The 22,903-nt window shown below is 58.3% G+C and overlaps 1 protein-coding gene across 1 annotated transcript in view; it reads left to right on the top strand.

Annotated features, from left to right (window-relative positions):
• PACS1 (phosphofurin acidic cluster sorting protein 1) overlaps nt 1-20,702 on the top strand; it is a 144,102-nt gene extending 123,400 nt beyond the window's left edge. Inside the window, exons 8-24 of the mRNA XM_069566317.1 lie at nt 159-218; nt 1,229-1,389; nt 1,725-1,818; nt 6,494-6,574; nt 8,108-8,223; nt 8,336-8,471; nt 9,426-9,530; nt 10,103-10,209; nt 10,872-11,026; nt 11,163-11,273; nt 12,327-12,429; nt 12,842-12,884; nt 15,118-15,160; nt 15,362-15,497; nt 17,688-17,914; nt 19,098-19,217; nt 19,312-20,702. Of these exons, the coding sequence (XP_069422418.1) occupies nt 159-218; nt 1,229-1,389; nt 1,725-1,818; nt 6,494-6,574; nt 8,108-8,223; nt 8,336-8,471; nt 9,426-9,530; nt 10,103-10,209; nt 10,872-11,026; nt 11,163-11,273; nt 12,327-12,429; nt 12,842-12,884; nt 15,118-15,160; nt 15,362-15,497; nt 17,688-17,914; nt 19,098-19,217; nt 19,312-19,427 (1,914 nt within the window). The 3' untranslated portion in view covers nt 19,428-20,702. The remainder of the gene's footprint in view (nt 1-158; nt 219-1,228; nt 1,390-1,724; nt 1,819-6,493; nt 6,575-8,107; nt 8,224-8,335; nt 8,472-9,425; nt 9,531-10,102; nt 10,210-10,871; nt 11,027-11,162; nt 11,274-12,326; nt 12,430-12,841; nt 12,885-15,117; nt 15,161-15,361; nt 15,498-17,687; nt 17,915-19,097; nt 19,218-19,311) is intronic.
• Nucleotides 20,703-22,903: the final 2,201 nt, after the last annotated feature.

Raw genomic sequence — 22,903 nt, forward strand, 5'->3', positions numbered from 1 at the left:
GGGAGTTACTGGGGTGGGGGGTCCTGGGGTAGAGACTGTCCCCACCGCTGTCCTCCCCCAGCTCTTTACAAAAGCGGGCCCTCGGTCACCCTTCCGACGAGTGATCGCCTTCCACACGGGGCTGCTGGCTGAGAACCTCTGTGGCTTTGTCCCTACAGCAACCTAACATCAAGCAGAAGTTTGTGGCCCTCCTGAAGCGGTTTAAAGTTTCAGACGAGGTACGAACCCTTACTCCCAAGCCGGACGGTGAGTGGAATTCTGGAGTGTCGCCCTGGTTCCCGGGGTGCAGTCGGTGCTGGCGCTGGGAGTCGAGATTCCAGGCCCCCACGTGAGACGGTAGCTGCTTGGAAGGAGAAGAGATTGACAGGCGGTGCCCAAGGTTCCACCATCTTGAACACAGGGTGCCTGGTCCTCCCCTCCGTGGGATGACCCTGGGCCTGTGGTGCTCCCCTCCGTGGGGTGACCCCGGGCCTACGGTGCTCCCCTCCGTGGGGTGACCCCGGGCCTGTGGTGCTCCCCACCGTGGGGTGACTCCGGGCCTGCGGTGCTCCCCACCGTGGGGTGACTCCGGGCCTGCGGTGCTCCCTGCCGTGGAGTGACTCCGGGCCTGCGGTGCTCCCCTCCGTGGGGTAACCCCAGGCCTGCGGTGCTCCCCACCGTGGGGTGACTCCGGGCCTCGGTGTGGGGTGTCTGGCAGCGCTGTTGTTCAGTAGTCACTCCTGCCCCATGGGGAACATCGTGAGGAGCAACCTGAGGTGGGAGCATCCTCCGTGGCGTTAGGAACTGGCCACTAGAGATACAGTTCCCCCCCACCCTCAGCTCTCGCAGGCCGGAGCCGGTCCTCACAGGCTCTCTCCTTAGTGGATTGAGACTGCAGACTTGTTCTCTGCGGACTCGAGGGGAGGGCAGCAGGAGCCTGCCAGGGTCCCAGGCTTCCGAGTTTTCTCCAGCCATTCCTCGGGAAAAGCATGGTCTCGCTCCCGCTCCTCTTCCTGATGCTGGGTCCTGGTGGGGAGTGCCAGGGAGGCACTGAGGGGGGACCCTGGCCTCACCATGTCCTGCTCTCAGGGTCAGATCACAGAAGGGCCCCCAGGACCACCCTGAGGAGGGTGAAGCTATGGCAAGTCCCCTGAGGGCACTGCGCAGGGTGGCCGTGGGAACAAGTTGCCTGTCTCCATGTTGTGAACAGGGGTAGCCCCCAGCTCAGAGGTTTTGTCTTCCCCCACAGGTGGGCTTTGGGCTGGAACATGTGTCCCGGGAGCAGATTCGAGAAGTGGAAGAAGACTTGGACGAGCTGTACGACAGCCTGGAGATGTACAACCCCAGCGACAGCGGCCCCGAGATGGAGGAGACAGAGAGTGTCCTCAGCACGCCAAAGCCCAAGCTCAGGTGAGGCCCGCACCCTGGCTTCCCGAGGCCGCACCGTCTCCAGACCCTCCCCTACCCCCGTGATCAGGGGATCTTGGCTCCTCAGCCCTGACGAACCTCCAGCCCTCTGGATAAAGGTCATCGTTTAACTGACAGAAGCCCCCGTAGAACTCTCTCAAGTCCTTCAGTCCAGGCCCCTCCTTGTCCAGCCTCTGCTGTGTCTTCCTCCCGACATCCTTGAAGCCCGGGTTTTCAATCTTTCTAGAACACCAGCTCTCCCCGGCTGATCACAAGCTACTGTTCTGGGGCCTGGTGGCCCCTGACTGACCCTCGCTGTGCTTCTTTGCTGCCCACAGGCCCTTCTTTGAGGGGATGTCACAGTCCAGCTCCCAGACGGAGATCGGCAGCCTCAACAGCAAGGGCAGCCTTGGCAAAGACACCACCAGCCCTGTGAGCATGGCCAAGGGCGGTGGGGGCGTGGGACCAGGGAGTGGGCTTAACACGGGGTCTCCTGCACGACGAAGGGAGGGGGGCCGTGCAGAGTGGGGCTGGGGGAGTTGGGATAACACTGGGTCCTCTGCTCCCCGCTCATTTGGGACCTGCAAGTGGTCTCATCTTTTTTCAACCTCGGTCGTCATCTCAGTCCTGCCTGGCGCTTAGTGCTTTGAGGGCACTGCTGTGGCCGGGCAGATGTCCGTTTTGATCTCTTCCCGCCGTGACCTGGAGCCTTCCCTCCAAAGCACGCGGTGCCTTGACACCTCCCCTCAGCACCCCTCACGCAGTAGCTGGGAGTGTGGCATCCAGCCAAGAGTAGAGACTCTGCTTCCTGGTGGGCAAGGGATGGGGCAGGAAGCCCCCAGGGTCTGTTCAGGAGAAATTACGTGGGCTTTGCTGAGGAAGCGGGCAGCGCCCTCTCAGAATCGAGAATTCAGTGGGCAGGTTTCCATTTGGCCTGGTGAGCCAGAGGGAGCCGGCACCCCCCCAGAGCCCAGCCTCACCCCGGACCACACCCTGCCCCTCCCTGGGAAGGCCTCCCCAGCTGTGGAGCAGAAGAGCAGGAGCCCATCTTGATGCTGCACCTGCCTCAAGTCCTTGGAAGCTCTCCTTGCCCTCATTTACAGCCGACGGCCCGATTTTAGTAGGGTCTTTGGTTTGCAGCTGAAAGCCGAGTGTCTTCTCTGTAGATCAAAGAAACTGAATCCTTTAAGTCCTCCTGCTCTTGCTGCTTTAACAAAGAAAATACAAAACTCATCCGGCAAATAGGTATGAACCTGTGAGGAAACGTCCTGAAACCGGTGAGGCCCTCCATTTGCCCCCACCCCCGTCCATTCCCCGGCGTCTGTGAACCGTTGGCTCAGAGACGGCCTGACTGCCTGCTGCCACCAGGTGGCGCTGTCGTCCGCCTTATCCGTCCTCCCGCTGAAGGCGCAGCACGTGTGGTCCGGCCCTGGAACAGCGGCACCACGTGGCCTTAGCGAGCAAACGTGGGATGGACCCTGGTCCCTCCACGGAGAAACCTTAGGCCTAACCCTGGCACACCCCGTGCTCTCTGCCTTTCCAGCCCAGGTTCCTGTGATCTGGCGCGGAGGAGGCGTCACACTGCTGCTGCTTCTATTCAGGATGTCCTTGTAGCTGCTCTTTCTGGCGGGGCTACTGAGGGGCCCTGCTGAGTCCTCACTGTCCACGTGGACGGGTCACTGGCTTCGGGGGCCAGAGTCCACTGCAAGTGTAAATAAAAGGGGCGGACTCTTCCGGAGAGAAACCTGGGGCCTGGCCAGGGGGAGACTGACTCCAGGCATCCTAGGAATGCAGAACAAGGGCCCTCCTGTGACACAGTGCAAGCAAATTATGAACTGAGATAGCACCCCAGAGCACGAAGCCTGATGCCTAACATATGCAAACACTCAAGAAACGTTAGGGATCATTGTCAGTCAACCAGTAAGGGAAACTGTCTTAATGAAGTTGTCTCTGGGTTGATGCAATTTGTAGACTCTGCTTTTAGTCTCCGTTGCATGACTTACAGAATTTAAAGAGAAAAATCAATTGATGGTCTGGGCCTCAGGCGCTGTATTTGTAAAGTGAAGCTGCTGGGAAAGATTGAAGGCAGGAGGAGAAGGGAAAAACAGGACGAGATGGTTGGATGACATCACCGACTCAGTGGGTTTGAGCAAACTCCGGGAAATGGTGAAGGACAGGGAGGCTTGGCAAACTGCAGTCCATGGAGTCGCAAAGAGCCAGACACGACTGAGCAATTGAACAAAAGGTGTCAGCACAGGAGCCCAGTTAGCTCAGAAATCAGTGGAGTATCAGTCTTGACAGTGTGATGGCCTAAGGACCCCTCTTCAGGCAAAACATTGCTTTGGGGCAGGGTTGGGCTGAGAGCACAAACTCTGGAGTCAGTCTTCTGAGTCTGAATCTTGACTCTTATCACTCCACTGACTGTTCTGGGCAGTTACCAAGGCTTCGTGTCCTCGTCCACAAGTTGCATGTAAAAAGGACATGCCTTGCAAGGCAGAGTGAAGATCCAGTGGGAGGAGGCAGCTAAAACCTCCAGCGTGGTGCTTGATTGGTGCTTGGGTTGGTTTACAGCAGGGGCAGCAGCAGTACGGTAAGCAGCGTTGCCACTGTTACTCTGGGCCCAGAGAGCCATTCCAGTTCCAGACTCCTGAAATTGATAGACTCCAGTTGTCTTTTTAGTGAGTCCTTCAAATTCTGATTCTTTTGGCCAAATTTCAGACTTTGCTGGTTCTCTGTGATATTTCTATTTTGAAGAGCCCCATATGTCTTGACGTGGGTGTGGAACTTTGGAATCCTTTAGGATGAAAGGCACTTTGGGAACTACAGAGCGAGGCTGTGCTCTTCACACAGCGAGCTTCGAGACGTTCGAGGGGAAACACACGGGGCTGGTGCGCCGTAGGCAGGCGAGCACTCACCGACCAGCTTTCGTCCTGTCTCCCTGGTTTTGTAGCCTTGTCATTTGTTTCTTTTTCCTTAAGCTTCCCTTTTGTTCCCCAAATTTCAGAGAGTTCAGTTGATCACTAGAACCAGAAGGGATTTCTGCCAACACAAATTATTACAGTTGTGAGTTTTCCCAAGACTTGAGCAGATGATCTGGTCCTTGAAGCTGATAACAATGGGCCCTGATAGCACTTCAGCTGGGGCAGCCAAGAGATGGAGACGTTCTGCCAGGACCGCCTGCTGCTAAAAGTTGCAAATTGCATGGCACTGTAACGAACGGTGCTGGAGACCAGCAGTTGGTAAAAGTGAGAGCCTAAAGTACCACCCCACTCTGGCCCCCCACACGCACAGGAGTGCGGGCACCACACCTCAGGCTGCCGCAACTGTCTCGGCGCCACACAGCGAGACAACACAGCGGCTGTGCTGCTGGGGCGAGAAAAGCCTAAAGTATTTATAGGAGCAGGAAGAGGGACTTGGAGAGTCAGGAGCTTACTCCTGGCAGGATCGACCGGAACATCCAGAAGAGTCAGTGCATAGCCGGCAGGTGCCCCCAACTCTAGTCTGGGTTAGAGCACTCTGACACTGCTTTGTTGTCAGAGGGCTTGACCACAGGGCTGCTGCCCGAGAACCTTCGAGCAGGGCGGTGTTACCGCCCTCCTCCATCCTCTCTCGAACGTGTTTAAGTCGCTCTCATGCTGAGATCCCACACTGAGTGAAGTCATCTCCAGTCTCAAGTCCGACCCAGAGTTCTGTGACTGTAGACCGTTAACATCGGTTATCCCAATAGGCAGTGTGTAAATGAGCTAGCTGTGCAGACAGGAGGCAGCCTGCCGTTCGTGGCTCTGAACCAAACTGTCTCTCACTCCAGGGCCACGGGGTCTGGCTAAAGTGCCTTGGGTTGATTTTACAGATGGCTCAGAACAGTGGTCCTCAACCAAGGGTGGTTTTGCCTCCCAGGGAATATTAGGCAAGGACTGGAGACTTTTTTTTTTTTTTGGTTCTCACAGCAGGGGTGATTAGTGGGTGGAGGCGGGACTGCAGCTCAGATCCTGTGCAGGACGCCCCAGAGTAGCGAAGGGCCCTCCGCAGATGCCAGCGGTCCCAGGTGGAGAAAGCCTGGCTTAGCGTGTGACATGGGCTGACTTGTGTGATCATTGTTCTTTAGTTTGCGAAGTGACCCCCATGAGCTTTTTCAGGCTTTTTCTCTGTACTCTACTCAGAGAAAGGACTTTGGGTCATTGGGAGGAAGTGGGCTATCTTCGATCCTTTCTGATTTCCTGGTTCCCCAGAAGAACCAGAGACCCATTTTCATGTAAGATACACAATTCATAGGGCTCTTAGCTCTTTGGAAAAATGTCCCCATTACTCAGAGAAAGGTCATTGGGAGGAAGTGTGGGACATCTTCAATCCTTCCTGATTCCCTGGTTCCCCAGAAGAACCAGAGACCCACTGAGGCCAGTGCCTTTCCCACAGCTGAGACTCACACCCCACAGCTGCTCGGGATTCTGACACTGGTGTCTGCACAGCCAGAAGCAGCATTTGCAAGTGTGAAAAATCTGGTTCTTTATCTGCATTTGCAAAGTACATTTTTAATATTTATGAGACCTGTTAATAAGAGTTGAGGACAAAGGGAGAATTATTTCACACCTAAATGGCTTAGAATATTCTGTTTGAGGGTTTTCTAGATGTTTCCACCAAGCCAAACGCATTTGGCCCCCATGGATGTCTTTAGTCTTGAAATCAAAGACCTGGATGCTGAGCGTCCCCTTTCTTCTCAGCACCGCTGACAGCAGAAGTGGCCCCTTGTGCCCCTCCTGGGCAGGGGTGTTCACCAAATCCCAGAGTCAAGACTGGCAGATCCCACAGCCACGCTGTCTGAAGGCTGGGCCACTCTTCCCTGAGAGCATCTTTTGAGAATCAGAATTTCTGGGTTCAGCGTCTCACCATGTTACTGATTTAATGATCACAGAATAACTGACCTTCTGAAGCTCGGTTTTTCACAGAAAAATACGCTCCTTGTTAAGGTGAAAGTCCCAAAGATGTTATGAAAGATGTCATGAGGTCTTCAGATTAAGTGAAAGTATTTTAAGCTTCCAAGGGACTTAGGGAGCAAGTTAGAGTGGTGGTTATTTGGATTGGTGATGACTAATTATTATAATTTTTGCAGATGGAATTGGCTGCGCTAGAAAAAGTCAAATCTGCTCGGATTAAAAATCAAGATGACAGCTTGACTGAAGCAGACGCTCTGGTATGTACGGTTCTGTCTCCTGCTTCCAGCTGCTGAAAATACTTTTGGGTGCCTTTAGAAACAGAGGCAAAAAGACCCTCAGGACCATCGTGAAACTTTCGCCTAAATCTGTGGACTTGGGAAGGTCCTGCATTCTCTTTCTCCCAAAATCTTTACCTGTGGAGTATCAGGTTGGTGCCCAAACTAGCAAACCAGAAATGTCCCCATTCCTCTCTTTCATTAGGTCTGAGCAAATGCTGGTTTGAGTACTTTCTCACTCTCTGTCACTCTCGTGTACTTCTTTTTTTTTTTCAATGTTTATGTATTGATTTATTCACTTTTGGCTGTGCTGGGTCTTCATTTCTGCAGGGACTTTTCTCTGTTACAGCAAGCCAGGGCTACTCTAGTTACCCTGCACAGGCTCCTCCTTGCGGTGGCTTCTCTTTTGGGGGATCACGGCTCTAGGGCTTCAGTAGTTGTGGCACACAGGCTGAGTCACTCCTCCGCACATGCGACGTTCTCGAATCAGGGATCAAACCTGTGTCTCCTGCACTGACAGGCAATTCTTTACCACTGAGCCACCAGGGGACGCCCCCACCCCCTCACTTACTCCTGGGGGACGATGAGCAGTATCTTTCCCTGAAAAACCATCCCTTTCTCCAGTGTTGTTTTTACAATGGCCGGATAGTCCACAGCATCAGCTCTCCAAGTGGTTACCTACTGGTCATCTCCTCCCACTGAGAGATGTTGGGGCTGCTCAGGGGTGCATGGGGTGGATCGCCTGGGGCACCCAGTGTGGTTTCACGCAGATTGAAATCACACACACACACACACACACACACACAGTGCTGAGCACTGACAGTGCCAAAATGAGAACACCATGGCGCCCCGTCGGGAGGAAAGCCAGCCAGAGCACACGGTCGGCCTGGGCCCGAGCTCAGCCCACGTGGGGCTGGAGGCCAGCCCCAGCTGGGAGGAGGGAGCAGAGAACTTGACCGGATACCCTCCGGGGGTGTGCTGTACCTCAGCCTCCCGGTGGGAGCTGCCAGCTGAAAGGAGGAATTCTTTCCGGCTCACATCTCCCATAGTAAAGAATACTGCATTACAGATCTGTTGTCCAGCAGAACCTTAGGCTGGGTTCAAGAGGACTGTGATTCACCCAAAGTCCAAGTAGCCCAGCCTCCACTGTTCCCCTCTTTGGTCTGTACTCCGTAGCAGGCATTTCAAAAAATGAAATTCCCATCACATCACTTCTGAGTAAAAGGCTCTACTTCCCGCCTAGAGAAGCCAGATCATCAGCCCAGGTTTGCGGGCTGATGGTTCATAAATGTAGGGGTCAGGTTGGATAGCAGGCGACAGTGCCCAGCACGGCGGGCACCCTCAGCTGAATTAAACAGTTGTCAGGGGAGGGGGCGGGAGTTTTAGAGCCATGTGTTTTCTGGAAAAGAGCGCAGGGGGCTGATGGCCCGTGGTGCTGACGGCCCAGACAGGAGCCATCAGGCTCTCGTGATCACGGAGAGGGTCACCCTCGTGGCTTCCTTTGCTCTGTGGCAGGAAATCACTGACCAGGACATGTTTGGAGACATGAGCACGAGTCTGGTTGTGCCCGAGAAAGTCAAAACTCCCATGAAGTCCAGCAAAACGGACCTGCAGGGCTCCGCCTCCCCCAGGTACTCAGGGTGGGAAGAAGCTCCTGAGGCATCGGGTGGAAGGAGGGGAGCACGGCGAGAGTGGCTTCGGAAAGGGGGGCCATTTAACCGCCTCCTTCCACGTCCATGGCAGCAAAGTGGAAGGAGTGCACACCCCCCGGCAGAAGAGGAGCACCCCCCTGAGGGAGCGGCAGCTCTCCAAGCCGCTGAGTGAGAGGACCAACAGCTCCGACAGCGAGCGGTCCCCAGACCTGGGCCATAGCACGCAGGTACCCACCGCCAGGCACCCTGGATCCCCAGCTCTGGTCCGTCATCTCCTTGGGAGGTCGGGTGGAGAGGAAGGGGGTGTATTTGATCGTTCTGAATAAAGAGAGGCCTAAAGGGAGAAGTCCAGCATGTTTGTTATCTGCTCCTGCTGAGGAATTGCAGGACGGAATAGGGGACATCAGCTCTCCCGGAAGGTCTGCCCTGTACTCTGATGCCCTTAGCATTGCTGTGGGCTAGTTACAATGATCTGAAGCCGACATGGCAACATAAAACTTTTGAGTGCCAGACCTCAGAGTGGCTGGAGTAGGCACCCAGAAGGAACTGGCCCTTGGGGTCATATGCTCTCTGAAGGCCAATCTCCCAGGGAAGGAGTCTCCCTAACGGGCCTCACCCAGCTCCTGTGCTCCTGGAGTTAGCGGTAGGCCTGCTTGTTCTCCTGATAAATACCTTTGGGAGGGGGGTTTGTGTCCGTGTGGCTTCCAGAGCTAACGCTCTGCAGCTGAAAATGAGCCCAGGACAAGAATAGCCTGGTGCCTGGGGCGAGGTATTGTCCTTCTTGTTAATCACTGTTCCTGAAATACCTTTGTTCCCTGAGTCGGAGGGCTCCCCACATGGTGCACTCTCATTATCTCTCCCCGCTGCCCTCCTTTCCATCCTGTGAGCACCTGCTCTCCGCTCCTTCCTCCCCTCCCACTGCCCCTGCTTCATTCCCCTTTGGGGCCCTTCCTGCCTCGGCAGGACAGCCGCCATGTTCCTGGGGCAGCAGCCTGGGCCCTGAGGCCTGGCTTCGAGTGTTCTCATCCCGCTCCAGTCTGCTGTGCTCTGGCCGGGTCTGGCCAGGGACACCGGGTCTCCTACATAGGTTCCTGGGAGCTCTTCTCTATACCCTGGACCACAAGTCACCCCACCCCACCCCCAAGCTCCCTGGGGATCAACAGACACATCTATCCCTGCAGATTCCCAGAAAGGTGGTCTATGACCAGCTGAACCAGATCCTGGTGTCGGACGCGGCCCTCCCGGAAAACGTCATCCTCGTCAACACTGCTGACTGGCAGGGCCAGGTACATCACCCAGGATCAGGGGGCCAGGAAGGAGGGATGCTGGGGAACAAGAGACTCCCCGGGTGTGGATCCAAAAGCCAGGGCACGGGGAAATCTGAAATGACCCCCTTCTTTTCCGGCTCCTCCTACCCTGACCTAAGCCCACAGTCTGGCTCTGGTCCCGGTCCCATCATTTTCCAGCCTGAGGGGCCTAAAGTCACCAATTTTCTGTACCTTAGTTTCCTTATCTCTAAAAGAGCAGAGACGCCAGCGGTGCCCTGGTTTTCAGGAGGGGTGGAGCAACAGCAGCCCAGCCCTGCCCGGTCCCTCCATCCACCCAGCGTGTGGGCCGCAGAGGCCGTGTAGAATCTTGCATGTCCTGGGCCTTCCCACGTTTCCTCCTGATCCCGTCTCCCTGGGGGCTGGCCCCACCTTCTCCCGACTGGCAGTCCGAGCCTGACCTCGGCCGGCTGTGGTCTAAAGGACGGACAGTGGGCCCGGCCTGGGCCTTGCCGCCCTCATGGCCTGTGGAAGGCGGTGTCCCTGCTGCACGGCCTCACCTGTGTGGTCCCCCCGCCCCCACCCCCCGGCAGTACGTGGCAGAGCTGCTGCAGGACCAGCGGAAGCCCGTCGTGTGCACGTGCTCCACGGTGGAGGTCCAGGCCGTGCTGTCGGCCCTGCTCACCCGCATCCAGCGCTAGTAAGGCCGGCTCCTCTCCTGCCCTTTGGGGTCCCCTCCCGCCTCATCCTCCCACCCTCATTTCCAAGCTCTGAGAGGGCCCCCTGGCTCATCAGACCCGGAACTCACAGTTGGTTGGGCGGCGTCAGGCCCGGGTGCTCTGTTATCCCTGCTGGCCCCGGAGGGTCGGGATGAAAACATCACCCTCCTGCCTGCCGGCATCCCGCCTGGTCTCCTGCCACACCTTGACCTGTCTCATCCTCTTCCTAAACCCATGATGGAGAAGGCCGGGCGGTGACGGGGTTCTACAAGACTTTCTCCTCCTGCCCCCTGCCTACCCAGAGTTGGGGCCCTCCCTCTCAGGACCTGCCATGGGAAGAGCCTCAGACGTCTTGGGCTCATGCCCGCCTGTGACCAGAGGGCACTGCCGACTCGTCTTCCCATTAGCCTCAACCGGTTCTGCCTGCCTTCTAGACAGTCCCCTGTCCTCTCTGACCCTGAATCTCTCTCTTTTTGCAGAAGCACTGTGGTGTGTTGCCTCTCTCTGTGTGATTTTGTTCACTGGTTTGTTTTTCCTCTGGGGGCTGTTGAGGTCAAGTGAAGTCAGAGCTGGGGGGAGGCTTCCTCTGAGCAGGATATGACCCCCTGACGTGGCCCTGTCCCCCCCGACCCCTCGCTCCCAGCTGCAACTGTAACTCCTCCATGCCGAGGCCGGTGAAGGTGGCGGCGGTGGGCGGCCAGAGCTACCTGAGCTCCATCCTCCGCTTCTTCGTCAAGTCGCTGGCCAGCAAGACCTCCGACTGGCTGGGCTACATGCGCTTTCTCATCATTCCCCTCGGTGAGGGTGTGGCAGAGCCCACCCCTGAAGTGGCGGGCAGCATTGGGTCCTGGGAAGGGCCAGTCGGGGAGACTGAAGGCTGGGCTTCATTGACCTCCTCCTCACCAGCTCACCTTCTCTGGTCTCCGTCTCCCAGGTTCTCACCCGGTGGCCAAATACCTGGGCTCCGTCGACAGCAGGTATAGCAGCACCTTCCTTGATCCTGGCTGGAGAGATCTGTTCAGCCGCTCGGAGCCCCCGGTGTCAGGTACTGGCCCCTCGTGGGGGACGAGACACAGGGAGCTGGGCTCAGCTGCATGCAGGGGCGGGGGGTGTGCTGCTTCTCCTCCCCGCGGCCTTTTCATTTTTCCAGCATTTTATTAAAAGGAGGCCCTGTAAGTGCAGCCCTTCCACGCTGGATGTGTTTGGTCTCTGCAAATTTAGAAGTAAGGAGGCCGAGGGGGTGGTGTCAGGAAGTATCTGGTTGTGGAGATCAAATGTGGAAGCAGAGAGCAGCTGCCAAGCGTCTATTGATAAACAAATAACACGCCACCAACCATGTCTTTTCCTGAAATACAGAGCAGAGGCAGCAGGGACGGGAGCGAGCTTGGGCCCAGCGAGGCCGAGAGGTGGTCAGTGCTCCCACCGGCTGGGCAGGAAGTGATGGGGGCGGGGGCGGCAGGTGGTTCCAGGGCTGATCAGAGCAAAGATGGAGGCAGGAGCCTGGAAGGGAGCAGGCTAGGGGGAAGGGAGCATGGATGAGACGGGAGGACAGCTCTTGGCTGCACGATTCCTTAGATTCAGGGGACTTCCCTGGTGGTCCCGTGGTTAATATTTCACCCTCCAGTGCAGGGGGTGTGGGTTCAATCCCTGGTTGAGGAGCTAAGATCCTGCATGCGTCGAGGGGATCTAAAATGAAAACATAGACACAAGCAATATGGTAACAAATTCAGTAAAGACTTTATAGTTCACATCAAAGAAAATATCTTTAAAAAACTCCTGGGATTCCCCTGGTGGTCCAGAGGTTAAGAATCTGCCTTCCAATTCAGGAGACATGGGTTCGAACCCTGGTCAGGGAACTGAGGTCCCCTGTGCCACAGGTCAACTAAACCCGTATGCCACGGCTAAGCCCCAACACACCCAAATAAATAAATGAACGTTGTTTAAAAAATTCCTTAGGTTCAAACCAGTGGGTCTTTAGAGCCCTTTGTCTGCCTCAGCTCCTGGGGTCTTCTGGTGGGACTCAGCAGGGGGGCTCTCAAAGAGGGTTCTCGGGTTCGCCTGCTGAAATAAGTCAGCCCACGTCTCGGCTTCTCCGCAGAGCAACTGGACGTGGTGGGGCGAGTGATGCAGTATGTCAATGGGGCGGCCGTGACGCACCAGCTGCCCGTGGCAGAGGCCATGCTCACCTGCAGGCACAAGTTGTGAGTGGACCCGAGGTGGACTCTTGGAAACAGCTTGGGTGGGCTAGATAAATCTTCATTTCTTTTGCTTTTTCACACCCTCCTCCTCCCCACCACATTTCCCTCATAGGAACCCAAGAGAGTATGAGAGGCTGTGCCTTCCCTTCTCTGCCTGGGCCTCCCCCGACCCCGGCCTCCCCCCACCCCCGTGGGCGCCCCCTCAGTACAGACTTGGGGGCAGGGGGTAGAGCATGCACAATCGGGGCTTTCGCCTCCTTTTGGAGGCTCCTTGTGCCATCCTGAGGGCAGAGGGAAGATGGCAAGTGATGTCTGGGCTCCCTTAAAGCCTCAGTAAAACATGGAAAGCTTCGGTCCCCAGCTCTCCACTCAGTCTCTCCCGCCAGCTGTAAAGCTCTTCTTTCTCTTCTCACAGCCCTGATGAAGACTCGTATCAGAAGTTCATCCCCTTCATTGGCGTGAGTACGAACCCCCCTCTCCTCTGTACCCCACCCACCCACCTGGCCTCCACGTGCACACGCGTGCACGCGCGCGCACACACACACACAAGGGGCTTTCCTGATGGTTCAGATGGTAAAGAATCTGCCTGCAATGTAGGAGACCTGAGTTCAATCCCTGGGTCGGGAAGATCCTCTAGAGAAGAGAATGGCAGCCCACTCTAGTGTTCTTGCCTGGAGAATCCCATGGACAGAGGATCCTGGCAGGCTATAGTCCACCGCACACAGTCCAACATGACTGACTTTGACTTCATATGCAAGAGACTCATCTAGATAGCAGGTCTTATCCAGGGGCGATTTTGTTCCCAGGAGACATCTGGCAGTGTCTGGTCTGGGGACACATTTGGCTGTCAGAGCTGGGAGTGGGGCTGGGCACGGCTGGGAGTGGAGGTGGCACCGGCATCTGTGGGTGGGGCCAGGGACACGCTAACCACCCTGCAGGGCCCAGGACAGGCCCCCGACAGAGAGCCCCAAGGGTCAGCAATCCGGGGAGAGGAAGCCGTGGGCTGGGACAGGCCCCAAGCTGCTCCTTTTGGAGTCCTTTCCCCTTTAGGGGGCTGGCCCTGTGTCACCACAGGTACCACATGTTATTACTGTGGTTCTGGGATCCCGGGGGGTGATATCCAGGGCACTGGTTCTCCAGCCTCAAGGAAAAGAAAACAAAGCTGTTCCGAGGAGGGGAGTCTGAGACATGAGTAGCTCTGTCTTCAGAGTGGGGAACACAGAGAGGAAGGGGCTCTCTCCCCTTCTGTTTGGTCAGGGGACAATCTTTGCATGAGTGGATTCTGAAGACGAAGGAAAGACCTCTTGGGTGTCCTTGGCGTCGGGTGATCCCGGCCCAGGTTGCATTTGGCAGCTGCTGGGCCCCGGGGCTGAGACTGACCGAGAGAGGGAGCCTAGAGGGGACGGCTGACGCCCCTCCCCCACTGGGGCCGAAGCACGACACAGAAGTTCTCTCTCTGGCAGAGAACTCAGATCTCCCTTTCTGAGGCGGCCGAGTTTCTCTTCCGCATCAGCTGGTATCTTTTCCTGCAGCCTCACCGAGGGAGGGGGAAGGTTCCTCCCCACCTCTAGGGAGGAAGAGGCTTGTGCAGGTGAGGGGTCAGCGGCCCCCATCCCTGCTCTCCGCTCATCCCAGATCCTGTGAGCCTCGAGTGATCCTGGGAAATGCCTGAGCTTGGGTGGGTGGATCCTTGTCAAGGCTCCCATTTGCCTGGTCCAGTCAGTCCCCATCAGCCACTGGGGCTGGTCCCACGGCCACATCAGAGGGCCCAGGCTGTGATGTGCAGCCTGGGCTGGCAGTCTGACCCACATCTGTGTGGAGCTGTGGGGTCACTGCCATTCTGGCCTTGCAGCAAAACAGAAAGAAAAAATTAAAAATTGAAACAAGCAAACAAAGGAGCTGGCAGCCTCGTGCAGCAACCAGAGGAACAAGGAGAGAGGACTCGTGTCCAGGAAGTTTGGAGTACCAGTGTGCCACTTTCCAGGAATTAAAATCAGGATGTGCAGAGTCAGGAGCGGATTCCACGGAGTGGCAGCACTGTGCTCTTATCACCTTCAAGGGAACCACCATGTGTGTGTGACCCCCGCTCCCTGCCGTCCCTGGGGCCCCCAGCCCTGCTGACCTCAGGCCCCTGCCCTGACATCCAGGTCTGTCTCTAGCTGTACCCTTTGCTGGCCGCTGGAGGGCCCCCTCTGCCCTTGCCAGAATTTTCTCTGGGGAACTGACATCAGTATCGCTGTCTAGGGCTGGGCTTGGGGTCCGGGGTCCCTGGGATCACCCCTGCTAGTTGGCGTTCCTCCAGATTCCTGTTCCAGTGTGTTCGCGCCCCCACCGGTACCCCACTCCCATCTGCCGAGGTTTTCTCCCGGTGCTCCCTTCTCTCTGACCTGAGAAGACGGCCTCCTGCCCAAGTGATCTCAGAAGAAATGAGATCAGGTTACAAAAGGAGTTCCTGCCCCACCGGGTGGCCTTGCCCACGTCCCCAGAGAAGAGCTACAGGTCTCCTGTGCCTCGACTCACTGTTTGCAGTTGGGTTTGCTCACCTCTCCTGACGATCCCAGCTGCTAAGAATTGGCAGAGAGTTTCGAAGCTTGCGATCAAACAGTGCGGTTGTGGCCACCAGGTCCAGCTGACCTGAAGGTGTCTGGCTTGGGTGGGCAAACCTAACGCAGGGTGTCTTCTCCCTCACAGGTGGTGAAGGTGGGTCTGGTCGAAGACTCTCCTTCCACAACAGGTGAGCCTGGGGCCCCTTCGCCTCTACCAGGCAAGGATGGTGCATCCTGCCCGCCTGCTCCCTAGTCAGGAAGCCAAAGGGTGAAGACAAGGGGGTCCCAGGCCAAGGCAGGGCTCGAGCCCCAGGGCAGTGGCGGAGCAGGCTGCAGCCAACACCGGTCAGGGCGGCTTCCTCTGGCCGACTGTGTGTGTCCCCCTGCAGGCGATGGTGACGATGCACCCGTGGTCAACCTGACTGTGCCCTCCACGTCGCCGCCCTCCAGCTCAGGCCTGAGCCGAGATGCCACAGCCACCCCTCCTTCCTCCCCGTCCATGAGCAGCGCCCTGGCCGTCATGGGGTAAGGCTGTGGTCCGTTCTCATCTGTCCCTCCACGCGCCTCCATCGCATCAGGGTAGCGCCTGACTCATTCCCCGCTGCCCCAGCGTGTAGGACGGTGACCGAGGCCCAAGAAGGTCAGCGGGGGGAGTCAGGTCACTGGCCAAGCCCATCATCACACAGCTTGCTCCCGTCTGTCCTATCTGCCTCCCGGGTGTAAGGGTGGATGAAACCCGAGGCACTGAGGCCCTTCTAGCCTGTCAGCTGCTGCACGTACTGGGGGTAGGACTGCCTGGTCCAGGAGAGGGAGTGTGGGCTTGGGCGTCAGACAGTTGGACTTGCATGATGTCCACACAGTTGCGTCTACCGTGTGTGTGTTTGTGTTAAAGAACAAACCACTCAGTGACACTTGTCAAAGCGAGAGCAACTCTCTCGAAGGTGGAAACAGCTGCCTTGGGTGGGGGCACCCCCACGGCGGACTCTGCAGCAGGAGCCGGGACCCTGGGTGGGGGCACCCCCGCGGCGGACTCTGCAGCAGGAGCCGGGACTCTGGGTGGAGCTGGAGCAGGATGGGGGTAGAGGCAGTAAAAGTACTAAGAGGAACTTGGGGGTCTGGGGGATTCCAATTCCGGCTAAGCTGCCCTGCCAGAAGTCTCATGAAGACACTCCTGAGGGGGTGGAGGGTGAGGAGCCCCGATCAGAGCCACAGGGTGGTCAGAAGTGTGGGGTGGGGGGGTTCTTGTGAGGACTGGATTTTCTGAGGCCCAGAAAGAGGTTCAGGAGCCTGACTGACTAGTTTGAGCAAAGAATCGCAGTCACTTGGGCAAGCTACTCGGCTCCACCCCATGAAAGTAAAGGTGACGTAGCCACGGGGTTTTGCTATGAGGTGGAAATAAGAGCCTTACTGTCAGCGCCTGGCCCAAGGAGGCACGGCCTCCTTCCAGACACCCAGTGTGTCCGTCACCCAAGGGCCCCCGCGGCCAGTGACGCGGGCAGGTCAGACCCCGGGCTCCTGGGCCCCAGCAAGGCCAAAGCCACGGAGAGAGTGCTGTGACCGAGTAGGGAGCGGTGGCTAGGAAATGGGGAGGGAATCCCTTTAGGATCTGAAATGTCCAGAGTTTAGACGGGGTGGTCAAGGAGGCCTCTGGGGGAGCTGATTGGGGCAGGGGAGAGGGTGGGATGCGGGGTCAGGGCAGCCCCAGGCGGGGGAGGGGGCAGCAGAGAAGAGCCAGAGGCACTCCTGTCTCTTCCTCTGCTCCCTCCTGGCCTCCTGGTCTCCTCCTGGTCTCCTGGGGACGCTTTGTGAACAGCAGAGAGGGCAGGCACTGGCCGGTGGCTTTGCCAGAACCCCCGGCAACAGTGCAATGGTCCCCAAAGAGTCCTAAGCGTCTTGGGGTGGAGCCCGGACCCCAGCCCTCACCCTCACTCGCCCTGTCTCCCCTCTTCGCTCCCAGTCGGGGGTCTGCCACTGACTTGTGAAAGTGCAGGAAGAGGAGGGAATCCCACCAGCAGGTCACGCAGTGACCTCGCGGTCCAGGCTCCCTGGGGCCTGGGGACCCGCCTTATCCCGACCTTTCCCATCCAGTTTAAGCTTGTTTTTTAATGGAACCGCTGAATCCAGGCAGAAAGAAACATCAGATGATTTGTGTAGCCTGTACCTATTGTGTCTGACGCCTCCTTTCAAGAAAACATCAGCTCTTTTTCTCCTTGGAGCTAAAATTATTCCTGAGCTAGAAGTGCCATAAACGAGAGAGAAAGCCACAGGTCGGCTGCTCGCCCCTGGCTGCTCTGCAGCCGCCTGGTGCCCGCCTCTGCCCCACTTAGTCTCTCCCACCCTCGGCGGGGGGTTCTGCCTGCTGGGGGTAGTGTGTGTGCACATGTTTGCACACGTGCTCACGCACACATGTCCTTGTGTGTGTGTGCGTGTGTGTGTGTGTGCGCACGCACACATTTTTCTTCCCTCATAGAGCTTCCTTGTTCTCTGCTTCCCTCCTGCCTGGGCGAGTCTTCCTAGGCTCCCCTGTGGGCACTTGGGGCCTCGCCCTCTCCTGGCCATGTCCTCAGGTCAGCCTGACTCCCCACTCCCCCACCAGCCTGTTCTGTGAGGCTGGAGGGACCCGGGAGCCACTTGGCTGGCGCCTCCCCCAGGCCCTCCCGCCCCGTCCGCCCTTGGCGGACACTGAGCCCCCTCCCTGTTACCGCCCCTCTCCAGGAGCCCCAGCAGCCCATACGGGGACGTGATTGGCCTCCAGGTGGACTACTGGCTGGGCCACCCTGGGGAGCGGAGGAGGGAAGGCGACAAGAGGGACGCCAGCTCCAAGAACACCCTCAAGAGCGTCTTCCGCTCAGTGCAGGTCTCCCGCCTGCCCCACGGCGGGGAGGCCCAGCTCTCCGGCACCATGGCCATGACCGTGGTCACCAAAGAGAAGAACAAGAAAGGCAAGTGACCCGTGAGGCCAGGGGCGACCAGGGCCTCCAGGCCTGCCCGTCCTTCTCTTGGGGTCAGGACAGGGTCCGCTTCTGGGAGAAAGACTCCGGATGAGCATGGAGGCAGCAAGCACCTGTGTCATGGGGTCCCGCCCCCCCCAGGGGACAAAGCCATTCCTTCTGTCACAAAGGAAACCGGGTCCCCAGGGAGTCGCTGGTCCCTGCCTGCTGAGCCTCGGCACCTTTGGGGCAAGGCAGTTTGCGCTGCCCTGAACAAGGGAGGCTTCCTGGCCAGTGCCCTCAGGGGTGGGTGGTGTGGCCCGAGGTCGTCCCTGTGCCATGGCCCCCAACCCCCAGCCCTGGAGGCTACCTGAGCCTTCTTGAACAAAAGGTGTGGTTTTTAAGAATTCAGGGGACAAGAGCCCTTGGGTGGGGGGAGGGGGACATCTTCAGCACCAGCGGGGGCAGGGATCCTGCACTCTGAGGAGGTGAAGCGGGAGCCCCCACACCCGGGAGGGGGGCGGGCAGTGCTCGCCGACGTCAGTTTCCGTGGTGAACCCCCACAGCTGGCTCTGCACCCGCTGGAGCAGGTGGGTTGACTCTGGGGTGCTCGCTGCCTCCCAGATGTCAGGAAAGGGCTTCCTTCTCTGCTGGGCCCCGCCTTCCTCCTCTGGGTGCATCCAAAGCAGCTGGGCCTTTGTATTCATGCCTCTGCCCTCAGAGGTGCCCCGGGAGGGCGAGCAGGCCCTGTGCCAGGCCCGCAGCTAGAACCTCCCGTGGCACCCAGAGACCCGCCGAGGGTGGCCCAGGGCTGAGATTCTGTGTAGCCTCACCACCAGCCACACAGACACAGCCCCATGCAGGCACCTGAGTGGGTTGACAGAGGTGCCCGAGAGGGCAGCTGGCCCCCTACCCACAGGCTTTCAGAACGTTCGAGCCGGAAGGGACTCGGAGCGCATCTGGCCCCAGGTTCTGATTACTCAGTGAAGATACCAAGGCCCAGGGAGAAGGGCAGGAGCTTGGAGATCCTGAGACATAGCCCTGGAGACAGACAGGCGGGGCTGCGGGGAGTGGGGAGTCTGCTTTCTTCGAATCACGAATCACCCCCCTTCCCAGGCAAAGGGGGCAGTGGGTGGGGGAGAGTGCAGCCACCTTTCCAGGGGCGGTGACAACGTGGTTCCCGCTTGCTTTCCAGTTCCCACCATCTTCCTGAGCAAGAAGCCTCGAGAAAAGGAGGTGGATTCTAAAAGCCAGGTCATCGAGGGCATCAGCCGCCTCATCTGCTCTGCTAAGCAGCAGCAGACCATGCTGAGAGGTGTGGGCGTGGGGGTTGGAGGAGGGGGTGGCAGGAAGGCCGCGGCCCTCCCCGGCAGCCCTGGTCATCCCCACGCCTTCCCTGTCACCCCCAGTGTCCATCGACGGGGTCGAGTGGAGCGACATCAAGTTCTTCCAGCTGGCAGCCCAGTGGCCCACCCACGTCAAGCACTTTCCAGTGGGACTGTTCAGTGGCAGCAAGGCCACCTGAGGGCACCGTCTCCCAGCCACGCCCCCTCCTGGCACTGCCACCAGCCTCACCGCCTGCGGGCCAGGGGAGGCCAGCAGGCCCCGGGCCCAGTGTCCCCCTTCCTGGCCCCAGGGCCTGCATCTCCCTGGCCCGGTCTTGCAGGACACTGCCACCCACCGGGGCCACCGTTCCCCAGTCCTGGGCAGCCCCTCCTCTCTCCCTCCTTTCCCTCCCTCTTGGCTCCTGGCCCGAGGCATGTTGACTGTGCCTTTCGGCGCCCACCCCGGTCCTCTGGGCCTCCAGGCCTCCCCTCACCTCACCTGACTTCAGCCTCTTTCTCCACATGGCACCAGTTCTCTTCCTGGAATTAGGAAACCTGGGGTCCTGGCCCACGGCCGGCATTCCAGCCTCCTCCTGCCACCCCCAGGATATCATCTTCTAAAGCTCAGCTGCCAGACACCACATCGCCAGCCTCCCCCTGGGGACACCCAGCACCAAGGCCACTTCCCACTGCTGTGGGAGTGACAAGGCCACCCCAAGACAGAGTTGCTGCTGTGATGCGTGGGTCTCTGGGGTGCAGGAGCCTTCGTGGTCTCACCCATGCATGGGTCCCCCACGCCGGGTCCCCTGGAGGTGTCACATGTGTCCCTGAGCAGTTCTTTGGTTCTCTGCACCACCAGTCTCTCAGTGGTTTAGTGTGACTCGCCTGGGGGCTGGTCCCCGTCCTTGGCTCTCCCCCTGTTGAGGACTTTCCTCCCCAGCCCTGCCTCCGGACCCGGAGAGGTGGGAGGCAGACCCTGCCAACACGTCTGCGGCCCAGTCCCTTCCACTCCCTGCACCCTGTGTCCGCCGGTCTTCTTTCCCTGCGCTATCCTCCCCTTTTCACCTGGGCCCCTGGCCTGGGCAGGCCCCTTCCTCCCAGCCAGGCCTCCCCCTCTGTGGCCTCGGGCGCCTGTGCCCCTCCTCAGCCCCCACCATCGGCCTTGGCCTTCCTGGAGACCTGAGGCACATGGGCCAGAGCTCCGGCCACAGCCTGCCAGTGGCTCGCCTCCAGAGCTTCGTGGCCCTCTCACCCCTTCTAGAAGTTTTTGCACAGAACTTCATTTTGGAAAGTGTTTTTCTCATTCTCCATACCTCCCCCAGACTCCTCCAGCCCTTCCCCCAGCGCAGCCCTGCCGTCCAGAGCGTCTCCAGGGCTGTGCTGCTCACTGGCCGGAGAGAGGGGCAGGGTGGGAGGGACTGAGAGGATGTTGGGTTTTTCATTCAATAAACTGGTGATTTCTTACCAACGAGCAATCCTTGGGCCTCCGCGCCTCATTGTGACACGGAATCTGTCCAGCCTCGCTCGTCACCGCCGCACAGTGTGGCCACTAACTACACTCACAATCAGCTGGGAGGGGGACTTCCCTGGTGGTCCACTGGCTGAGACTGCGCACTCCCAATGCAGGGGGCCTGGGTTCGATCCTGACTAGGCTCCACAGGCCACAACTAAGACCTGGTACAGCCGAATAAATATTAAAAGTCGCCTGGGAGGGAATTGCCTGAGAGCCCACGGTTCCGAATTTGTGCTTCCAGTGCAGGGAACTAAGATCTCACATGGCACGTGCTGTGGCCAAAAGAAAAAACAACAAAATCGACTGGGAACTGGTTGGAAAGAAGCCTATTCCCATTTACTTGATTCTAGAAACAGTGTGAAGGTGTGTTGCCCCACGAGGCAAACTGAGGTCAGGAATAGAAGTCACGCCGTTCCCACACCGAAACCCCATTTTTCTCAGGGACCCCCATCCCCAAATCCCACCTCCCAAGGCAGTGACATGTCATCTGCACTCTTCCAACATGAGATGAGAACTCGGCTTCTCCCCCGCTGGGCTGTATTTTCTGGAAGTTGGTGAAGCCTCAGGCCTGGGGGGAGGGGGTGAGCTCAGGTCCACCATCAGTTCGCTTTCCTGCCTGCCCTTAACCCTGGAGGTGACAGATTCCCGCTCCTGGGACACCCGGCTCTTCACGTGCTCCCAGGACACAGGCCTGCACACCAAGCCTCCTTCACCAAATAAGTGCCCAGTAATGGGGGCTTGTGTGCCCCCTCACCATTGCAGGACACAGCTCTGGAAAAGTGGACGGCCAGGTGCTCAGGCCGTCCCCAGCTCCCCAAGCCTCGTGGCCAGTCACCTAATGGAGGTTCTGGGACCCAGTGACATGGCCACCCAGGCTCTCAGGGCCTGGAAGATGGAACGAATGCCCGCCTCCCGAGGGGCAGAGTCCAGTCGGGTACCAGATGGTGTTCCAGAAACGCAGTCTGCACTGCAGTTCTTTGATGAAGGGTACAAGCTAGCCAGTGAGACACAACGCCCGGAGAGGGAGGCTGAGGTGGGCTAGAGAAGCGGGCAGAGCCCCCCAGAGGCTCCTCAGGGCAAGGGCCTGGGGGCCTGGGAGCTGGTGGGAGGCCCGAGCAGGACGAGCATGCCCCAGCTCAGGCCGAGTCGGGGAAGCAGATGATGGAGACCGGAGTGGGAACTCCCTGCTGACTTGACTCCCAGTCTTACTCCGGCCCGGGGGACCCCTTGGCCCTGCCCCAGGTCCCTCCCACCTTCTCGGGCTTCCTCCCGCCCGCTGCCCCTGCATCATTGGTGCACCCCCACACCAGATCTGGCACGTCCCATGTACACAGGCAGTAATAGCTCCTTGGTTCTAAAACCTCTCCGCTCTCCCAACAGCGAAAGTCTTCAAAAGGTGGGGGCTTCTGGCCTCCTCCTCACTACCCCATCAGGCGTTCCCTTGCGAAGGTCACTGATGTCCTTGGCCACTTGGCCCTGAATGGCACTCGGTGTTCTCCCCACCCCACCCTACCCCTGCTTCTTTAATTCCTCATTCTGGGCCTCCTTTGTTTCCTCCTCGTCTTCCTGGCCTTGGGAAATTCTCCGGGTGTGCAGACATCCCCCTGACTCAGCAGCTGAGCGTTCATGCGTGCTAAGTCACTTCAGTCGTGTCCAACTCTTTGCTATCCCATGGATTGTAGCCCACCAGGTCGTGAAAGTGTTAGTTGCTCAGTCATGTCCAACTCTGCAACCCCATGGACCAGAGCCTGCCAGACTCCTCTCTGTCCATGGAATTCTCTAGGCAAGAATCCTGGACTGGGCTGCCATTTCCTCCTCCAGGGGATCTTCCTGACCCAGAGATCGAACCCAAGTCTCTTACGTCTCCTGCATTGGCAGGTGGGTTCTTTACCACTAGCGCTACCTGGGAGGCCCTAACTCCGCAGTTGCTAAATCTTTGGCATCATCCCTGAGTCCCCTCTCTCACACCCAGCACCCACCCCCATGGCAAATCCTATAGGCCTTCCCGTCAGACCAGAACCCTGCAGCTCCTGCCGCTTTCACTGCTCTCTCTGGATATTGTAATAGCTTCCTAATTACCTCCGCTTCCACCCACTCTTCCTGTAGCCTATTCTCTACACAATAGCCGGAGGAAGCCTTTTAAAATGTTAATTAGAACGCGTT

Source organism: Ovis canadensis, chromosome 21, assembly GCF_042477335.2.
Source record: "Ovis canadensis isolate MfBH-ARS-UI-01 breed Bighorn chromosome 21, ARS-UI_OviCan_v2, whole genome shotgun sequence".
Taxonomy (NCBI): Eukaryota; Metazoa; Chordata; class Mammalia; order Artiodactyla; family Bovidae; genus Ovis; species Ovis canadensis.